The 19,022-nt window shown below is 39.3% G+C and overlaps 1 protein-coding gene across 3 annotated transcripts in view; it reads right to left on the bottom strand.

Annotated features, from left to right (window-relative positions):
- LOC140231435 (uncharacterized) overlaps window positions 1–19,022 on the bottom strand; it is an 89,280-nt gene that overhangs the window by 37,737 nt on the left and 32,521 nt on the right. For all 3 annotated transcript variants that reach the window (XM_072311558.1, XM_072311560.1, XM_072311561.1), the window contains exon 3: window positions 1,238–1,304. In XM_072311558.1, coding sequence (XP_072167659.1) covers window positions 1,238–1,304 — 67 coding nt within the window. The remainder of the gene's footprint in view (window positions 1–1,237; window positions 1,305–19,022) is intronic.

Raw genomic sequence — 19,022 nt, 5'->3', positions numbered from 1 at the left:
ATGTTTACTGTTCGACAATTAAAATAACGCTTCGATATCTTGTTTTTTTCTTAGTTGCAATATGTGAGATTTTATTTATTATTTTTTGTATTGTAAGATTTACACCGATTCCTCTAACACACTGTATTGGAAATAATAGGCTTGTCACAAAATCACAGAAAGCATGTAATATGTTGATGTTTTACACATCATATGCATTCATAATGCCATTCCATGGATGCATGTACAATTATTTCATGATTGATCTGTCAGCTTGTCCATTATTAGTGAAAAACAAATAAAAACCAAAAAAAAAAAAAAACTTGTATACAGAATCATTGAAAACTTTTAAAAATCTCTATGAGAGTGGTGCTATCTGGAAAAATTGAGTAGTTTGTAGCAAATTCAATTTGACAAGGAACAGCAAAAGATACAGGTACCAGCAGCTTGGAATTATAGCCTGAATACAGCTGTTTTTATCTGGACACGACCACTTCAGAGGATGTGTAAATATATGATATGTACAGTGTACGTATAGTATACACGCACAAAACACACACACACACACACACAAACAAACAATTGTTAAAAACCTCTTATAAAATATCTGTAATGATGCTGACCAAAACACTCCTGCATACCAATCTTTCTAATCCAGATTTTGCATTATACACTGTAAACCACACTCATCTCTTAAAATTAAATTCTAAGTGAGTGGTAATACAGTATCTTTAGTCAACTCTGCTATCATAAGTCATTTCTACCAGGGTTGGACAACTGGCTTTGACTGAGGGAACATTTAAGTGACATTATGCAAGAAGCAAATACCTTTTCATATTTGGGTACAGCATTTTACTTTGATTCTGAGAAGAATTTGATTTTCAGAAATAACTTATTGAAAGAAAATGCAACTAACAATAATCTAATGTTACTTTATTAAAAGCATACTTTTCCAGTTAAATGAAAGTTGGCCATATAAACTGTGATCTTTATATATATGGGTAATTAACCTGACATACTATTATTATACACTAAAAGCATGTGTACTCTTTGAAAATTTGGCCTATGTTTTCTACCTTTAGTTCTTAAACAGAATGTAAAATTTGATTTTAGTTCAAGACTGACAAATCCTAGATTTCCAGTTACTAGAACTGCACTAGAAAAATGCAAATACCACACCTTTAAAAAGGAGTGACATAATGTGAAGATAACAGACTCATAGAATATTCCCATGAAAATTTCATTTCAAGAAATGTACCTGGTACGCGCTTCAGAAATATGCTTGTGATATCCCGAAGTCGGGCTGCATGGCTTCTCTCATCGCTCTGTTGAAGAGGAAAGAAAAAAAAAAACACATAAAGAGGCAAATTTTAAAAAACATTCTTATGAAAAAAAAGTGAAATAGAATTAAAAGAAATTAAACAAGCACAAATCATACCTACTTATTCATGAACACTGCTCTCAATTCACTGAAATTCCTTTCAAAAACTCACTTTCCAAAAAAGTTTGCACACATGGTCAGATAATGGAAATGGTATCCATGCGTCCATTATTCACTGTGTGTATGTAATGCACCCACTGTATACCTGTATGTGTGCTCATGACAAATACTTTGTAAATACAGTTGATCTTCTTTTATTGTTACAGCTTGACATGCTATCATACATACAGTGTACATGTCTGCAAATCCCGTACTGGAAACAAGTCATAGTACAGAGTAAAAAAAAAAAAAAAAAAAAAAAAAAAAAAAAAAAAAAAAAAAAAAAAAAAATCCAACAAACTACTGTACATATGCCTACTTTGCTGCATAAAATCAAAATTGAAATTCAACCTCCCATTTAGAACTTCAACTGACAGGATGCATAAAGACAGATGGTCATAGGAAGAGGATGTACATAATATTATGATGAATAGGATAGTGTGTTAACATACAAACTCTACTGTAGAAAGTCTTTACATATCAGAAACATGGAAACTAGATTATAAACTAATCGATGAAACTACTCTCTTTACAACAAAATTGACATGGGCTAATGCCAGCAAGATAATCTCCTGAGATTGAATGAAGGAATGCATTTTCAAAACTGTGCACTAGTCATATTGTATAAGCTGTCATTTTCGCGGCGGTTTAATTTTTGCGAATTTCGCGAATCGCATTTGGATCGCGAATTTAACAACACGTGAAAATGCCTCCATGCGCTGTGTTAATAGAGCATTAACATAAAAATTGGCGTTGATTCGCAAAAATGTCTATGACCTCATCATTTGCAAAAATATCTGTATGCGAAAATAACAGCATATACAGTATTGTAATGCAAAATTTCAACACTACAAAAATCTCATGTCACCAAACCCAAGACATTGACAATATCAACAAACAAGTGACAACATGAAGTAATGAAGAATTTGCTTTAGTGAAATGAGGAAATGCTCTAACTGTGTTATATATAAGTTTGAAAGGCTTCAATAACCCTAATCCGAATCATAAATTTTGAATTCACTGACAGTAAATTTGTCTGCACGACAATGGCTTCTTTGAATAAATCAAAACGATAAAGATTTAAAGTCATGCCAAATACATGAACAATAAAAACGGACAAACTGTCACACAAAGGGAAGATGAATTCAGCTCTGTACCTAATTCACGCAGTACATGGACCTTATGTGAATGAGCAAAGATGTTTCGACAACGCATTGCAAAAATATGCCTGTTTGATGGCGAACGTTCATTCAGCTTTCAATAGACTTGGCTTGGCAAACAGGGGATTTCCAATGAGTGTTCTATGTCAAACAAGATGGTATGTCTCATTGGACTAAAAACACATAGAAATGGGGGAGGGGGAGAGGTGGCAGGGCAAGGCAACCAGACAGCAGCAGGCACTTAATCACCACACACACTAAAAAGAAAAGAAAAAGAGACTTATCCTGTCACACCCCCCCCCCCCCATAAAAAAGAAAAGAAGATAGCTTACCAAACTAAGATAGGCACAATGAATAATGTATTAATGTAATCCAGGTGAAAATGCAGGTTCACAAACATAAACACATCACTGGCATTCTTGTAGAAAACATCTACCAAGAGCCAATACAAGTTTCCTGTGGGGAGCGAACTGTCACCAAGTCCTACATAGCGGAGAAACGCTGTGCGCCGGCAAAACAATCAGCCATGTTTGTACATCTACACTACTACACACCAGCCTTGGGCCCTGTACTGCAGACATAAGTAGATCTTCCTGTCTCAGTTGTCGTCGTCGGTCGGGAGAATGCGCACGCACACTTGCATTGTATACATGCTATGCTCAACACTGGCTAACCACACCACGCACACTGCAACTCAGCCCCGTCTCTCTCTCTGCCATGTAAAAATGCACAATCTAACCTGTCCCTACACTGTGTACACTGTAGGCACGCTCTTGCTATTTAAATCCCATAGTCACTACCCCCTCGTGAGGCCCCGCATAAGTAAATATGCACCAAACCTGTTACACAGCACTGGCTTGGATCTCTCTCGTGCTCCCTCCCTCTCTCCCTATCTCTCACTGTCTCTCTGGCTCTCTCTCTCTCTCCCTCTCCCTCTGCTGCAGCATGAAAGCGGAATTGCGAGCTCTAGTGTTTCACTACAGAAGCAGACCAAAAAAGGCATTGGTCTGACAGAGGCAATTCAATAGCTGCACCAAGAGAAGTAACAGGACTGTACTAGTCTTGGACTCAGTTTAATGTTTTATCAGTATGCAAATGCGAGGGCAAGGTACTAGAGCCAGAAATGGGTAATTCCTCAATGCAATTACAACCTAACCACACAACAATAATTGATACACTTCGGACACTTCGAGGTTTCTAGTAAGACATTGTTTACTTTAGTATCTCTTTCATATAGATGACTCTATTGCAGGTTACAGCAACCACCTGGGGTAAAAGCCCCTTTCAAACTGTGTGATTATCATATTGTTGGGACTACATGTAAGTTTAAGGACAGCCTCTCTATAATCTGGCTGCTTGTTTGTGTTGCCTTCAGAATCTGTCTTCGCATAGATGGTCAGGTAGGCTGTGCAAGGTGTCCACATATTACCACATTACTGTAAAAATGGAAATTTTCTCACATTTCGCACAACCACAAACTGATGCAAAAAATGAAAGCATGTGAATATTCTTGTTTGTCATATGTACCACTGTGTAATGTCTTCATTCCGTGCAATTAAAAACAAGCAAAATTCATTTTGCTCGGTTGAGCAGGAAAAATTACTCGCACAAAAATTTCTACTCTTACAGTATCAGTCAAATGGGCACTGCAATTACAACAACAACAACAAAAAAAAAAAAAAGGTACTTCTCACCTCTCTATGTATTTGAACATTGGACCCATAACACAAGCAAGTGTCCATTCATACCACTAGTAATTACTGATCCAACTACCCTAATAGCAAGCAGGGAAAGTGGGTTGTTGCACCCTGCTGGTCATAACATAGTAATATTGAATTTCATGAACTGCCCTTTCCACAGTCTTGAACACAAACCAGTCTGCTTTCACTCTAGCTACCTTCAGCTCTTTCCACTTTATCAGTAGGGCCTACCCATTATCTTACTTTGAGGACAAACTTATACACTATAGGAGGAGAAATAACAATCCTCTGTTCCCGGCTAGATGTGGGTCAGGGTCATGTGCTATGGGGTTTGTTTATGCTTCACCAATTTCCTCTTGATTACCCCCCTTTTTTTTTTTTCATTTCTGTGCCTGTGTATGCCTGTGGTGTACTAATTGCCATGAAGAAATCTTTGCCTCAAATGAGGACCATTGTACACACATATGATTATAAAAGCTTACCATGGGCTTAAAGATACTGTTAAAGAAGGTTTAAATGCTCAACAGTCACACTAAATGTATCCAAATGATGTAACTAGTGGTGTTACTGTTCCTATAAACAGTTTTAGTAAATGTTTATTAGCGTGGTTATTTTGGTCGCAGCCAGACATCTCGATAGTGAAAACAATGTTTTAAACCTTTGCACTCTTCAGTGGTTTTCCACACAATATGCAATGTGTATACACTAGCTGAGCCAATATCATAAGTTTGACAGTTCATCAACTTACTCCATCACAAAGTGAATGAAGGGTGCTACACACCCATCATAACACATGCATTGCTTAGCACTTCAGTGCATAGTAGTAAAATACATACCCTGATAACTCTTGTATCCGTTGTCACTATTCTAACGAACAAGTCCTGTTCTACAAATATGCAACTGATTCTTGTAAAAATAAAACAAATGCTAAAAAAAAAAATAACCCCATTAAATTTCAGACACACAATAGGGCAGATTCTGTAAATGTCAATTTGATCCATTTTTTTTTTTTTTTTTCTCTAACAGCAGCAAGACTGCCGGATATTGCAGATTGTCCATCAGATAAAGTTGCATCCATGTAGGCCAATCAAAAAGGCAATAACTACCATGGTAACAAAAAGTCACCTTTCATCACTGAAACTGGTTTGACACTTGAACAATTGCAATTTTTTTTTTTTTTTTTTTTGGGGGGGGGGGGGGGGGGGGGAATATCAGACCCGGTAGCATGGGGGAACATGGATGGCCCAATTGAATCAACTAACACAGGCCTGCTTGAGTAGAATTGCCTGTCAGCAAATAAGTGCATCACAGCATTTACCGGTACTCATTGGTAACGTTTGATTAAAGTCAAGAATGTTTGGCTGTGTGTGTACGTTTAATAACATACAGATCAATGATAAAGCTGTACACAATCCATTACAGGGATTCTTGAATTATAATCTGAGTTGGGCAAACCTTCACACTGCTTAGTATCTTAATGCTACCAGGTCTTTAGTATGTTGCAAATGCTAAACATAAATGAGTTTGATATCAAGCATATTTTATCTTGAACAATCCCTACAAAAACAAGCTAGATATCTGCTGCAGTAGTAATATTTCTCGCAGTTTGGCTGTACCTACATACTGGATTACTGGTAGTTTGGTGAGATATGATCTTGCGAATGGCTCTGTCAGAAGGTTTTCCATTTGTTGCTCAGCATGATGGTAAGTTCTCAGTAGAGAATCTTTCAATGGTCCATGACTATAAGACGGAAGAAGCACAGCAGTCTCCTTCCCACTCCTAGATCAAGACATCGTCATTTGACAGCCTGCTCATTAGCATTTTCTACTGTTCAGATAGTTTTCCTCTGAAGGCCCAGTTAACAAGCTAATCACAATGTGTGTACATGTAGTTTTCCTCTGAAGGCCCAGTTAACAAGCTACTTACAATGTGTGTACATTCATCTGTGTATACTCGTATACTCATTCATCTGTGTATACTTGTATTGTGTATACAATACCTCAAATCCAGTTTGCATGCAATAGCTGGGAAAAGGCACTCAAAAACTGCAAGGGGTTCTTGGTCTCAAACATTCTTTGAGTTACATAACAGTGTTCTCTGCCATAATTGAGTAAATATGCATGCATTTACATAGGCCTTGTGACACTTAAGGGCTTTTTACACTTGTAAATTTTTGCTTAGCCCCGGACCAACGGTGGGGCTAAGGGGGGGCCTTAGCCCCACCGTTGGTACAGGACTATCCTTAGCCCACTTTCTGTTTACACTCGTTTTTGCCAAAGTGGGCTAGCCCCACCGATAGTACGGTACTATCTGGCCCTGCAAAATAGCAGGGGTTAGCACCGCAATTGCGGTGCCAAGCAAGTGAGTGTAAACAGAACGAAAAAATAATCCTGGGCTAAGCGACGGAGACGAAGTCCGACCATCACTGACCAATCAGAAACAAGGTAATCAAGTGCTGCCGGTGCGTGCGTGTACGTGTACAGTACACAGCGTAATTATGAATATTCATGTGGTTTGGAAAGTCCGGGGCTAAGAAATACGAGTGTAAAAAGGTCAGTTTTCTCCTTAGCCCCGGACAAGAGATAGTACGGGACTAATTGGCAAGTGTAAAAAGCTGAAAAAATTGGTACGGGACTAACGATAGTCCTGGGTCAGAGAAAGTCCGGGGTTAAGAAACACAAGTGTAAAAAGCCCTAAAGTATCTCTGAATTTCTGGTAGAGTTCGTGTGAAAAACAAGCGAATCCATTTGGGCAGTGAAGCAATATTCAACAGGTGAAGTACAACAAACAGGGCACAACCCTGGACAAGGCTATCATAACCTCTAGGTAAGTAGTTTCTTTATATTTTCGACACACAGGGTCAATCCATCAAGATTATGGTATCAAATGACCTTTCTGTCTGAGCAGAGAGTAGAACTGTTCTTTCCCCTACTCATACACGCATCCAATCCATCAAGTTTACGATATCATATGACCTTTTTGTCTGAGGAACTAGATTAGAAGCGCTCTTCTCCCACCCCCACCCCCAATCAGAATAGAGAATAAAACCATAATCTATACATTTCTTTGAAAACTGGACTGCATGTGACCTTGAGCAATTGTTAAACAAAATCTAATTGGATAAATGCATACTGGTACTTGCCTATAAATGTCCTTTACACTTAATAAATCATTTGCAAAATTTCAGCATATAGGAAGAAGAAAATACTGCATGGAAATGAAAAACTTTTGTACAAGCCAGAACTGACAAATCCAGGCATGTTTTGCAGGTCAACACAATTAGGCCTACATCAAAACAAATTGTCATTTGCATCTAGGCTATCCATGCAATACGTAACTTTTCACCAGGTGCATGAGATGGTATACTGCCCCTGAATTTGGTACTGACCTACTACCGTGTAGGTATGTTTGTGTTGGCAATCAACTCATTGTAGTGATTACTTACAATCATGTAGGGCCTAATTCTCACTGTAATTAGAACGGAAAAGGACTGGTTGGCTATGGCTCGCATAGCCATTCAATCAGTCCCTTCCTTTACATTACGATGCTTTTGGCAAGGTTCAACCACTACAGCACCTTCAGTTCTCTTGGAAAACATTAACTCATTACTATGGGCCAACTGCAGTACAGCAATTTTTAAAGCATATTTGTACTAAATTCAATGCATGAGGTGCGAACTCTTTTTGATAAAATATTTTCCCCACATAACATAATGATTTCCTTCTGTTGTTCAGACAGCTAAATTGGAATACTTCTTTAAAATTTTTTTTTTTTTTTAAATGGGAAGGCACAGTCCCCTGACAATGTACAGACTGCTTATTCATTAGACAGTGAATTACAGGGCATTGCAATACTACAGCGTAACTAGTATAAAGACATGGTGAGAGAAAGAGAATGAAGCATTAGAGAGCTTGGAGGACAGAAGCAGAGGAAGGATGAATATAAATTGGTGCAGTGATACGACCTGCTATCATTCACCGTGACTGGAAATTGAGGGCAGTGTGATCTGATTCTGTACGATTGGCACATCAACACTCCACCATGGCACAGAACAGACGGAGGAAACTTCTGCTATATATGTAACTGTACATAGCGTGAAATTCTGTATAATTTGCAAAACACAAATAATGGAAGGGGGAGGGACTTCCTGCATACTCTATATTTTCTTTGCATCACACCATCACAAATTCACCAAGCTTTTCAAGTGTCCTTCCCCATTATATGAAAGAGGGGAAGTTCTGTTCTCCCATAGCACAGTGCAAACTGTAGAGTGACTATGTGTAAGCCTTTTAGACTTATTTTCCTAAAAGACAATTTCTTTTTATGGCAAATAATTAACACAACCACTTCGAAGATGAAGTACCACTGGGTCCCATTCATGAAAATCCTGTCAAAAAGCAAATGACTATGAAATCCTATGAAACCTGCTCTATGAAAATAGGCCACATTTGCAGCTGACACCATGATGAGCTCTTTTTATTCAGATTGTGCTCTTTTGCAGCTACTGTAATAGTGGATATTTTGCTCAAGTAATTTTTGTGCTCCACCAGGTAAGATGAATGTCACAATTTTCAAATTCTGCGGAATCCAGACATTAATTAATAGGCCTAGTACATATGTCAAAGCAAAAATATTTGCATGCCTAAAGTTTCTGCGCTCGTTTCTGGTTGCACGAAATGCTTGAAAATTTCCACTTTCACAGTATATCAGCCTAATATCTGCGTATTTCAACACAGTCCTATCTAAATTGACATGATACATTCTGCTCTATCAAATCAGAGCAGGTGTACTTTCAGTATGAGAGCCAGCACTTGCAAGACACTATGGGAACTCTCATCAAAGCATAGCAGCTTCAGCTTAGGCAATAGCTCAATGGCAATATTTCATAACCCCCTGCAGTTCAAGGTCAAGCTATAACACTCACCACATAAGCCAGACCATTTAGGGTAAAGGTTCTAGTACACACCACTACCAAAAGAAACAGAAATTTATTGACACAGTCATTTGTCACTAGACAATATTAGCTGTCACAATATGGAATGTCGCTGCAAAAATTCAGTGTATGTTGTTGATACTGATGTATTTAAACTAAAGGGAGTATGATTCACATTTTACCACCTGGTTGTTTTGACTTATGTACAATTCACTGGGTATTTCCATTGCACTATTCACTGCTTATTTTATTTCACATGGAAAGGCAGAGTACACAGCATCATATAGACTACCACTACTACTTCCTAATGCTTCTACTGTAGCAGCTATTTATATGCTGAAGGAAAGCATGGAAAATGGGAATAACTAGGAGAGGAAATAGGCACAATTACAGTAGGGGTCAATGCCAGAAATCAGTCATGACAAGTGAGTGGGTTGTTTGGAATGATCTGGTATTGCAACTACAACTTCAATGAGGGAGATGCCCTGCTGTATGTATTATGTGAGGAACTGTTCACATCTGTATATGCAATTCAAATGTATGGGGTCATATAGCAATCTAATTCCTGTATAAGAGTACAATCCATGCAGCAGGAACCACAGAATGTATGCTTGCAAAACTTTGAACTATTGAACCTGGGCCTGACCATACTAAACAGAGTCAATGTACAACAATTGTAGATACAACACTGTACTTTGTGGGTAAACACCTAATTCTGTGAGGGTCCACCAGTAGTGTACAATGGAGGATTTGCACTGATCACAAGCAATGGTTGATCTTAGACAAAAACTTAGTAAAACTCCACTGGCACATCAGCATCTTCACCACTGCTTCAAGCGTCGCCACTGGACAAGGCATTTATCCTGAGACAAATTTGTATGATCTCTTCTGTCAGCATCACACACCAACAGTAGAGAAACCATAGACAATGGCTGTGAGCAGGAGAAACAAGCAGGTTGTGGCGAGTCCCAGGTTGTACTGAAATCAATAGTGTTATTGTGGAGAGCACTGTAATGGGTTCAATGATGGCATATTGATTAGTCGGCTTCCATTCATATTCAGCCAGCTATATCTTCTAAACAGCATACATGTATCTATGCATGTGCTGGAAAACAGCTTCAGCTAGGGAACATAATCTCTTGCACGGAATGATTCACTCTTGTTTCTATGCAGCTGTCTCAGTTCCGCTACTTTGTGGAAGATTTTAGTGCACATGCATACTGGATAATGAAAAATCAAGGCTTGGGAACAGCAAACAACAGATTAAAACCTTACAACTACACTTCCCACATATAAGCAAGGGAGTATGTGAACTATCATGATAAGAACTTAAACTTACAATATGACGAGACAGAACATTGTCAGTCAAGCACATTGTCCATCATACATATTTAGGGATATTGGTTCTGGATGAATGAATCCACTTCTCCAACTCTGCCAGGAGATATGAGCATGATGAAGTGAGAGTGTGACAACACTGGTTGATGGACAGTAGTTGATCTTACACCACAAGACTAACAAAAACAAACACACAAACAAACAAATAACACCACCAAACAACCACCGGACATGAAGTGGCCCAGGCAATTTAACCACAAATGTATTCTACAAATTTGACTTTGTAGTTGTGCATTTCCTTACTTTAAAAATTCATGAACTTTAATAGAATACTGAAACATAAGTTTGCATCGCTGAAATGCATGAATGTACAACAGAATCAAATTGAGCACCCATTATCACTTGCCTATCATCTTCCAAGTTTTGTTCCTGTGCAAGAACAACATAAGCGCAGCAAAGGCACATTGTTGTATACACAACTTGGCAGAATGCAACATACATGTAATACCACGTGCATGCATGTCATGGCTGCCAACTGTGAGGCTGAACACATGAACGAATGGGAGTAAAATTTGCCAAATTAGAAACTTTTACAAGTCTCATAATTTACAACTGACAGATATTCTTAAAAATAGAAACAAGGCCCACTGAAGCTTTTCCTTTCCTGAAAAAAAAAGCCAATATTCCGATTAAATGGCACAAAAAGTTGGCAAGGCTGGTAAACATACCTTTGCCTCAATTGCAAGTTGCTTTTCCAACAGAAAAGAAAATCTGTTATCATACATAATGCACGAAGTATGAGTCCAGCATTACTACTGTTTGACTGGACATCAGAAGTCATCAAGATAATATTTAAATGTGAGCAATTCTATGCCACTTTATATGCTCCTTATGGATCTTTGCAACCTTTTCCTATATTTGGTGCAATGACCAAGACATTTGAATTGGCTTAGACATTAATGCCAACAGTCATGGTGAAAAAATGCAAGGTTTAAAAAAAAGAAGAAAAAAAGATGCTTATTTTAGAGGAAGATTAACCACTGCCATAATTAGAGTGACAGTAATTCACAAGAAATGCTGCAACACCCGCATGAATATCACCATCCTGTGGTGATAGAAATTTTTCTCTGAATGGGGAATCCCAATTACACACTTCCACAGTGTCAACATCCAACATATTGCACAATAGAGTATTGTGATGCAAAATGCATTGTCAACCACACCAGCTTGTGAGGAAAACTGAGTTATTAAAGATCAATTTTTTCCACTGCAAAAAAAGAAAAAGAAAAAAAAAAAGAACTCTCATTCAGTTGAGCGCATTGGTGCACATATGTTCTATCAAATAATGGAGTATATGTATGCCATGATTCAGAATGCATACTGTAGTACATGCAACTGCAGTTGAAGTTGTATTATTGTCAGAGGGGTTGGCAGACCCATAAGCTATAAAAAGTGCTTTTTAATACCAACAGAGGGAGACGGTACTCTTCCCCTGAAAAACATTTTTTTTTTTTTTTTTTTGCCAATGAGATATACAAGCAATCATACACCCAAGGCTCTTATTGCAATTGATATTTATAGGAAAATGCACCAAAAAAATGTCTGTTCTCATCTTCAGGAAGTAGTAATATCATGAACATCCAGCTTAGGCATCTCATTTGAAAACCAAAATCATAAATCATTAGGCCTATAACAGTCACTGCAGAAATGTTTAATATGGTAAGCTTTTTTATGAAGTCGACTCTATAGTAGCAAGAGAGCCTCTGTCGCAGTCTATTTCTGACCAAAAGAAAACACAGGGCAATGACACCAATGTAAGTTCCAACATATCGACATGCATACACCATATCAATTATAGTGCTGGGATACAAAATGTGCGTGGGTGGAAAATCCTTGCATTACATTTTGCTTCTTGTAAGCTGCCTACAACATGAAGTATACACAATGACTACTGTGACATCTCTTTTGTCATAAAGGACAAGACAAACACAGCACTCATTTTTTTTTCCATAATTGGGGGGGGGGGGGAGGGGCAAATGACAGTATAAAGAGGAACTATGTCATGGCTGTTATGGAGAATGAGTTTTATAAGTTCCTGACAGCTCTGCTCTCACAAGGGTGAAGGCAGTTGCCGTAAAGATTGAGGCAAATTCCACTGAACTGTAAACATGAGGCGGGAGAACAAGTGGTGTGCACACATACTGTGATCGGTGGGTGTAAGAGGCTCTAGTTGGGGGAGCCGTGTCCCACAGTTCCATTAGTGCAGCACACATCAAACCTGCATATTTTTCCCATTGTAACCTGGTAGTCTTTTTCCTGTTGACAACTTCACTGTGACTGTTTTTTTTTTTTTTTTCCTTCAAAAAAGTACCAACAGCCTCACATCCCTATTTCTGGTCACTGCATTATTATGCATCATTCTGTGCTTATTGTATTAACAAGTGGCCAATGAGACTAGCTCCCACTACGACACCTAACTTGACTTTGAAGTAGAAAATTTCTATCTCCTGACATTTTTCTGTTAGCATGTGACAACAATTTCTGAAAGCACAATACGTCTGTCGGACAAACATTTCATTTCGATGTGAAATACAGAAGAAAAGTTAAATTGCAGTCAACATAATCATGAAGATATCATAAGCCTTGCAACATACTACTATAATTGTCTACTTGGAACCCCCTCCTTTTTTTTTTCTTCTTCTTCTTCTTTTCTCTCTCTCCCTTTGTTTGCCATTTTACCTTTGGGAGCAGTGATTTTCAAAAAAGTTCAAGATATCACATTTGATGCATATGTGTGGGTCTGTTGTATCACAAAACATCCTACCATATAAAATTTTCGCAATAAAGCCTGAAATATACAGAGATATCATTGTTTTTTCTCAATAAACCATAACTGTAGACGGTTTAGTCTGGAAACATTTTTTTATCATCATCTTTTTATCATAATTATTGTTCACATTTTGTGTATTTAACAACACTTAGCAACGATCATACGGATTCAAATTTTTTCAGTGGTTGTTTCTATCCCTAACTCACATTTTAGAACTATTTTAAAGCACTAATGCTGGGTTTTTGTTTCATCTGCAAATGGTAAACTATGCCTTTAAAGATCCAGGTTAAATCATTTTGTTATATTTTTCTTTTTACTTGTCTCAAAAAGAAGTGTGTTTGCACAAATACTTGCATTTTACAATTCCCAACATGACAAAAATAGAATGCCATTACAAAGCAATTCATGTGCTTTTTCAAAGCTGGCTCTTTCTTTCTAATGCAACACAATAGAAAACACTCACAATGGTTTTTCACACACTGATCACAAAATATGTTGATGCTATTGATTTTTGCTGGTGACACAATGGCACTAACAGGACTACTTTAACAATGTAGGCTCTGAAACGTGATGTCCGGCACATCCAAACTGGATCAGTAATGTTGGGAAAACAGTCACAATTTTCAGCCATGACATGTCATACAGCAATAGCCACATTTGGGAGAAAAAAAATAACACTGGTGGCTGACAGAGCAAGACTACAATTCATATACTAGTATGGTCTTCACTTCAGAAACAACATTTTACTATTTTTAGTTCACAGATTGGCATAACAAACACAGAGAAGCACAAACTAATGGATGGAATAACAAATACGATAGTGAAATGTACACCAAATGTACATGGTCCAGACTTTCTCCCTCTCTTGCTCTATATGCTGATGACAAATACAGGCATCCGTTTCTTAGCAGAGGTATGCTATGTCACAAATGGAACCACTTTGGTTTCAAAAGTAATTGAAACTTGCTCTGCTGAGCAATCTGTTCTTCTAATAGGCTGAAAAAGCTTGTACAGGATCAATGATGAGAAAAGAGGAAGATGTCTTCGTCTACTGGTCTGAGTTCATGTGTGACAGGCACTGCACAGCAAGAATGACAGATCTCTTTGCTAGCAGACAAACACAGCAATATACACTGACAAGACACAACACAGCATTTTACAAGGCCTTTTCTCAAACTTCTAAAAGAACATAAACCTTGACTTACCTCAGTCTTGCTGGATTTTCATCTGAGGTGGTAATCCATGATTAGAAAAGAAACACAAGTATAACCAGGTGAGATAACTGGTATGAATTGCACAGAGGAGTTCATTTATGGCGCAGAATACCACCGCAACAGCACAGCACAGCTCACTTGGATTTAAACTGCCTGTAAGGAATACAGTGATCAAGGGTCCCCTTCTATTCCCAACCCCAACTGCCCCAGCATTAGCATACACAGTCTGCGTCTATGGCTTCACATCAAGAGTGCGGTAGTGTTTCTGTGTGTGCCATGCACTATCAACCCTGTGTGTTTCTGTGTGTGTTGTGTGTCAGTGTGTGTGAGCTTGCATACTATATGCATACATGGTGTTGTGCAGTGCACACACAACTCCAATGCGTATTCTCACTAAGCGACAACAACGGGGTAACAGATCAGAATGTACGAGCATAGTATGTGTGCAAGCCAGACAGGAGCCCTGTCCTGCTTGCATTTGCACAGCAACTACGTCATGCTTTAACGAACCAATGAGGTTGGAGCACTTAATGCCAGAGCTCAAAGGCATGAGCAGACTGTCTGAGGTGCCCTTGAAGAGGGGGACCAGCAATATACCAGGTTCCAGAATGACAAAAGAGGACATTGGCACAAACCCACAGGACTTCAGCATGGGGGTCATGGGGAAAAGGGGAAGGGCAGAGGTTGCTAAACTAAAGGGGAAAAAAAGGGGGAAAAAAAAAAATAAAATCCCACGAGAGTGATCTCTTGGTTTACTTTTCAGTCCAGCCATCATTTACATACTCTGAAGGTGGAAATTTCCACACATTTTGCACAATTAGCATCTAGTGTGAAAATAAAAGCCTGTGAATATTTTTGCTTGCCATATGTTCCTGTAGCTGATGTCTTGATTCCGTGGAATTAAAAACAAACAAAACACATCTTACACGGACGAGTGCGAAAAATAACTTGCAAGAAAAATATCCACTTATACAGTAGGCCCTATATACTCATAAGTAGGCCTACTTGTAAACATACTACAATGTACGTTGTTAACTGCAAAAACAACTAGTTCAAAACAAAAAGCAAGCGTTATCATTATATAGTGGACTACTGTTCGTATGTGTGACGGAGAACCGTAATGTGCCTTGGTGAAACCAGGGTGGGGTGGAATAAAAGTGTCCATTCGGGACATGAGAGTTGGAGTTGGCAAACATGGCGTAAACAGCTGTAGTCATTCGGTGCTGATCCAAGAATGTTTTGTCGGTGTATGACAGATGTTATGTCGGTGCTGACGGGTGTTCTGTTGGTGCATGACATGTGGGGAACATGTCCGGGAAATGAACATACAAACAAGCCGTCTTTTGGTAGTATTTCGGTGTTTGTTACATCGTTGTAGTGATCGATGCCCGTTGGAGGTACATATATGTGTAGTGTTCGCACTCATGTGAAATGTGTACACAGGGTAGCGAACGTAACAGTGTCGTTCGTTCGTAGTAGCGGTATTGTATACTGCGTGACATTGCACGGTATGTGTAATGGGGCTGCGTTAGCAGTGGTTGTGAATGGAAGTGCGATTCGCGAAGCGATGCGATGAGTATGTTTTGCGCACTTGTACTGGTCTTCTCGCTAGCTGAATTCCAGGGTTGCAGCATTGATTGCTGGAAAGGAAGGGTACGTATTATCGTTTCCTTTATGTCATTTTATCAGATTAGTGTGTCACTTTCTGGTTATTTGGATTAGCATCGTTAGATGTGGCTTTACGAGGAAATTGGCCTCGAGATATACGAGTGTTTGTCAGGTCTGAATTGCTTAGACTATTCTCGTAGTTCGGTACGCAGTGGAGTGTACTGTAGGAAGTTGCGTTAGCAACGTAGTCTTGAAATCTAGTCGGAAAGCTAGATGTGAATAATGGCAGCCAAGTTCGATGCTGCAGAGTTTGTGAAAGACGTCACTCTTGGTAGATTGAGAGGGTTAGTGAAAGCCCAATTGATTGAGGTTGCAACTCATGTACATGCTGATATCAGAGAATGTTGTCGAAAGAAAGAAATTTTTGCAGTTCTGGTGGAGAAGCTTGAACTGGGTGGTGTAGAAAATGAAAACACAGACCAGAGTGAGAGTACAGATGAGATTGAGAGTGCAGGTAGAAAAACTGCTCAAAGTGCTACTACTATTACTAGACCTAGTGAGATGAGGGTAGATTCCACACAACTAGAACTGGCAAGATTGGAGTTAGAAAAAGAAAAAATGAAGGCAGAAAATCTGAGACTCGAACAAGAGTTAATGCAACGTCAAATTGAGTTGACCCAGGCCCAGGCCAGTATCGTCCCAGGGGATAGGCCTAATGTTACTATGTCGAGACCCAAGACGCCCGATATTGCAAAAATGGCAAACACGGTCCCCCGCTTTGATGAAGAGGATGTAGACTCTTTCTTTTTCTCCTTTGAGAGAATAGCCAGGAATTTGGAGTGGGAGAAGAAATATTGGTCTATGATAGTACAACAAAAGCTCACAGGCAAGGCACATTCAGTAGTGTCTGCTCTCTCGGATGAGGAGGCAAATAACTATGACACAGTTAAGGAAGCAGTCCTTCTTGCCTATCAGTTAGTCCCAGAAGCTTACAGGCAAAAGTTTCGAGGATATAGGAGAGGTTCGGGACAGACCTACGTAGAGTTTCAGAGAGAAAAAGAAATCATGTTTGATCGATGGGTTCGATCAATGAAAGTAGATCTCACTTATGATAATTTGAGAGAGATAGTGTTGATGGAGGAGTTCAAGAAATCGACACCTCCAGATTTGAGAACATATTTGGAAGATCGAAGAGTACATGATGTAAGGAGTGCAGCAGTCACCGCTGACCAGTATGAGTTGACACATAAAGTGAAAACAAAAAGTCCTGAGGGAAAGAGGAAATTTGATCAGTCGAGAAATCCTGACATTCAAAAGTGGCACAGTAGTCATAGTGAACGCAGGGATAAAGTAAAGACTGAATCACAGAAAGAGCTACCAAAATCGCCACGGCCTCAATACAAAGAAGTGAGATGCTTTTTCTGTGGGAAAACAGGTCACATCAAGTCTGAATGTAGGCGATTGCTGGAACAAAATGAAGCAAAAGAAAAACAAAAGCAAAGAGCAACACATGGTTTAGTCCATGCAGACACACGTACACAGAACAGTTCAGATGCTGAAACAAAAGAGAAACAGTACCAAGCAGCCACCAGTGGTTTTGTTAAGTCAAGTGTAAGTGATGAACAGCGTCATCCAGATGTTGTGAAAAGCAGTGTCTCAAAAATGACAGATACATGTTCAAGTGGTCGTGTGGATGAAAAGTACAAGGACTTCATTTCCAAGGGTACAGTTACCATTGCTGAATTTAGAGTACCGGTTGTCATCCTTCGTGATACTGGAGCTACACAGTCCCTCATGGTAGGAGATGTGAAGAGTATGCCCATAGAATGTAACACGGGTAGAAAAGTATTGATACATGATGTCAATGGAGGAACTCGGGCGGTCCCTCTTTTCCGAGTGAATTTGGATAGTGGACTGATTTCAGGAGAAGTGATTGTGGGAATTGTTCCATTTCTCCCTATGGATGGAGTTTCCTTTTTGCTTGGTAATGACCTTGCAGGAGGTCGAGTGAGTGTCCTTCCGGTTGTTTCCGAAGTCCCAGTGTACGAGCAGGAAACTGAAAAACTTGTCGATGAATTTCCAGAAGTATTTCCAACATGTGCTATCACGAGGTTTCGAGCAAGTGAAGCAGAGCGTGAGAGAAAGGAGTCTGAAAGTGAAATTTCTCTTGGTGACACATTCTTTGGAAAGGTGACTAGTGAAGGTGAAAGAGAACAAAGTTGGGAGGAAGGTGTGTTCAGTCAGCCAGCTTTAATCAAAGCACAGATGGAAGATGAGGAGTTGTTGAAGTTGAGAGAGGGTGCATTGACTGTAGATGAGGCGAAGGGAGTGCCAGAATGTTTCTATGTAAAGTCTGGTGTTTTGATGAGGAAATGGCGTCCTCCAGATCGTCCCGCAGGTGAGGACTGGACGATTATCGACCAGATAGTTGTTCCTCCGCCGTATCGAAAGGAAATTCTACGTCTTGCACATGAAATTCCAATGGCCGGACACATGGGTGTCAAGAAGACTTTGTGTAGAATCAGAACTCACTTCTTCTGGCCCAAGATGAGAAAGGATGTGTCTGAATTTTGTCGAACGTGTCATGAATGTCAAGTGGTAGGAAAACCACAACATGCCATTAGATCTGCGCCGTTGATTCCTATTCCGGCTTTTGAGGAGTTATTTAGCCGTGTGATGGTAGAAGACGTAGGTGCAGTTGTGAGTGAGAGTGTCGTACACAGTGCTGAGAAAAGTGCAGAAGAGTTTGAATCTGATGCTCCAGATTCTCAGAGTGTGA

The sequence above is a fragment of the Diadema setosum genome, chromosome 8 (assembly GCF_964275005.1).
Source record: "Diadema setosum chromosome 8, eeDiaSeto1, whole genome shotgun sequence".
NCBI lineage: Eukaryota > Metazoa > Echinodermata > Echinoidea > Diadematoida > Diadematidae > Diadema > Diadema setosum.
The sequence above is the reverse complement of the archived record's forward strand: the minus strand, read 5'-3'. Positions and strand labels throughout refer to the sequence as shown.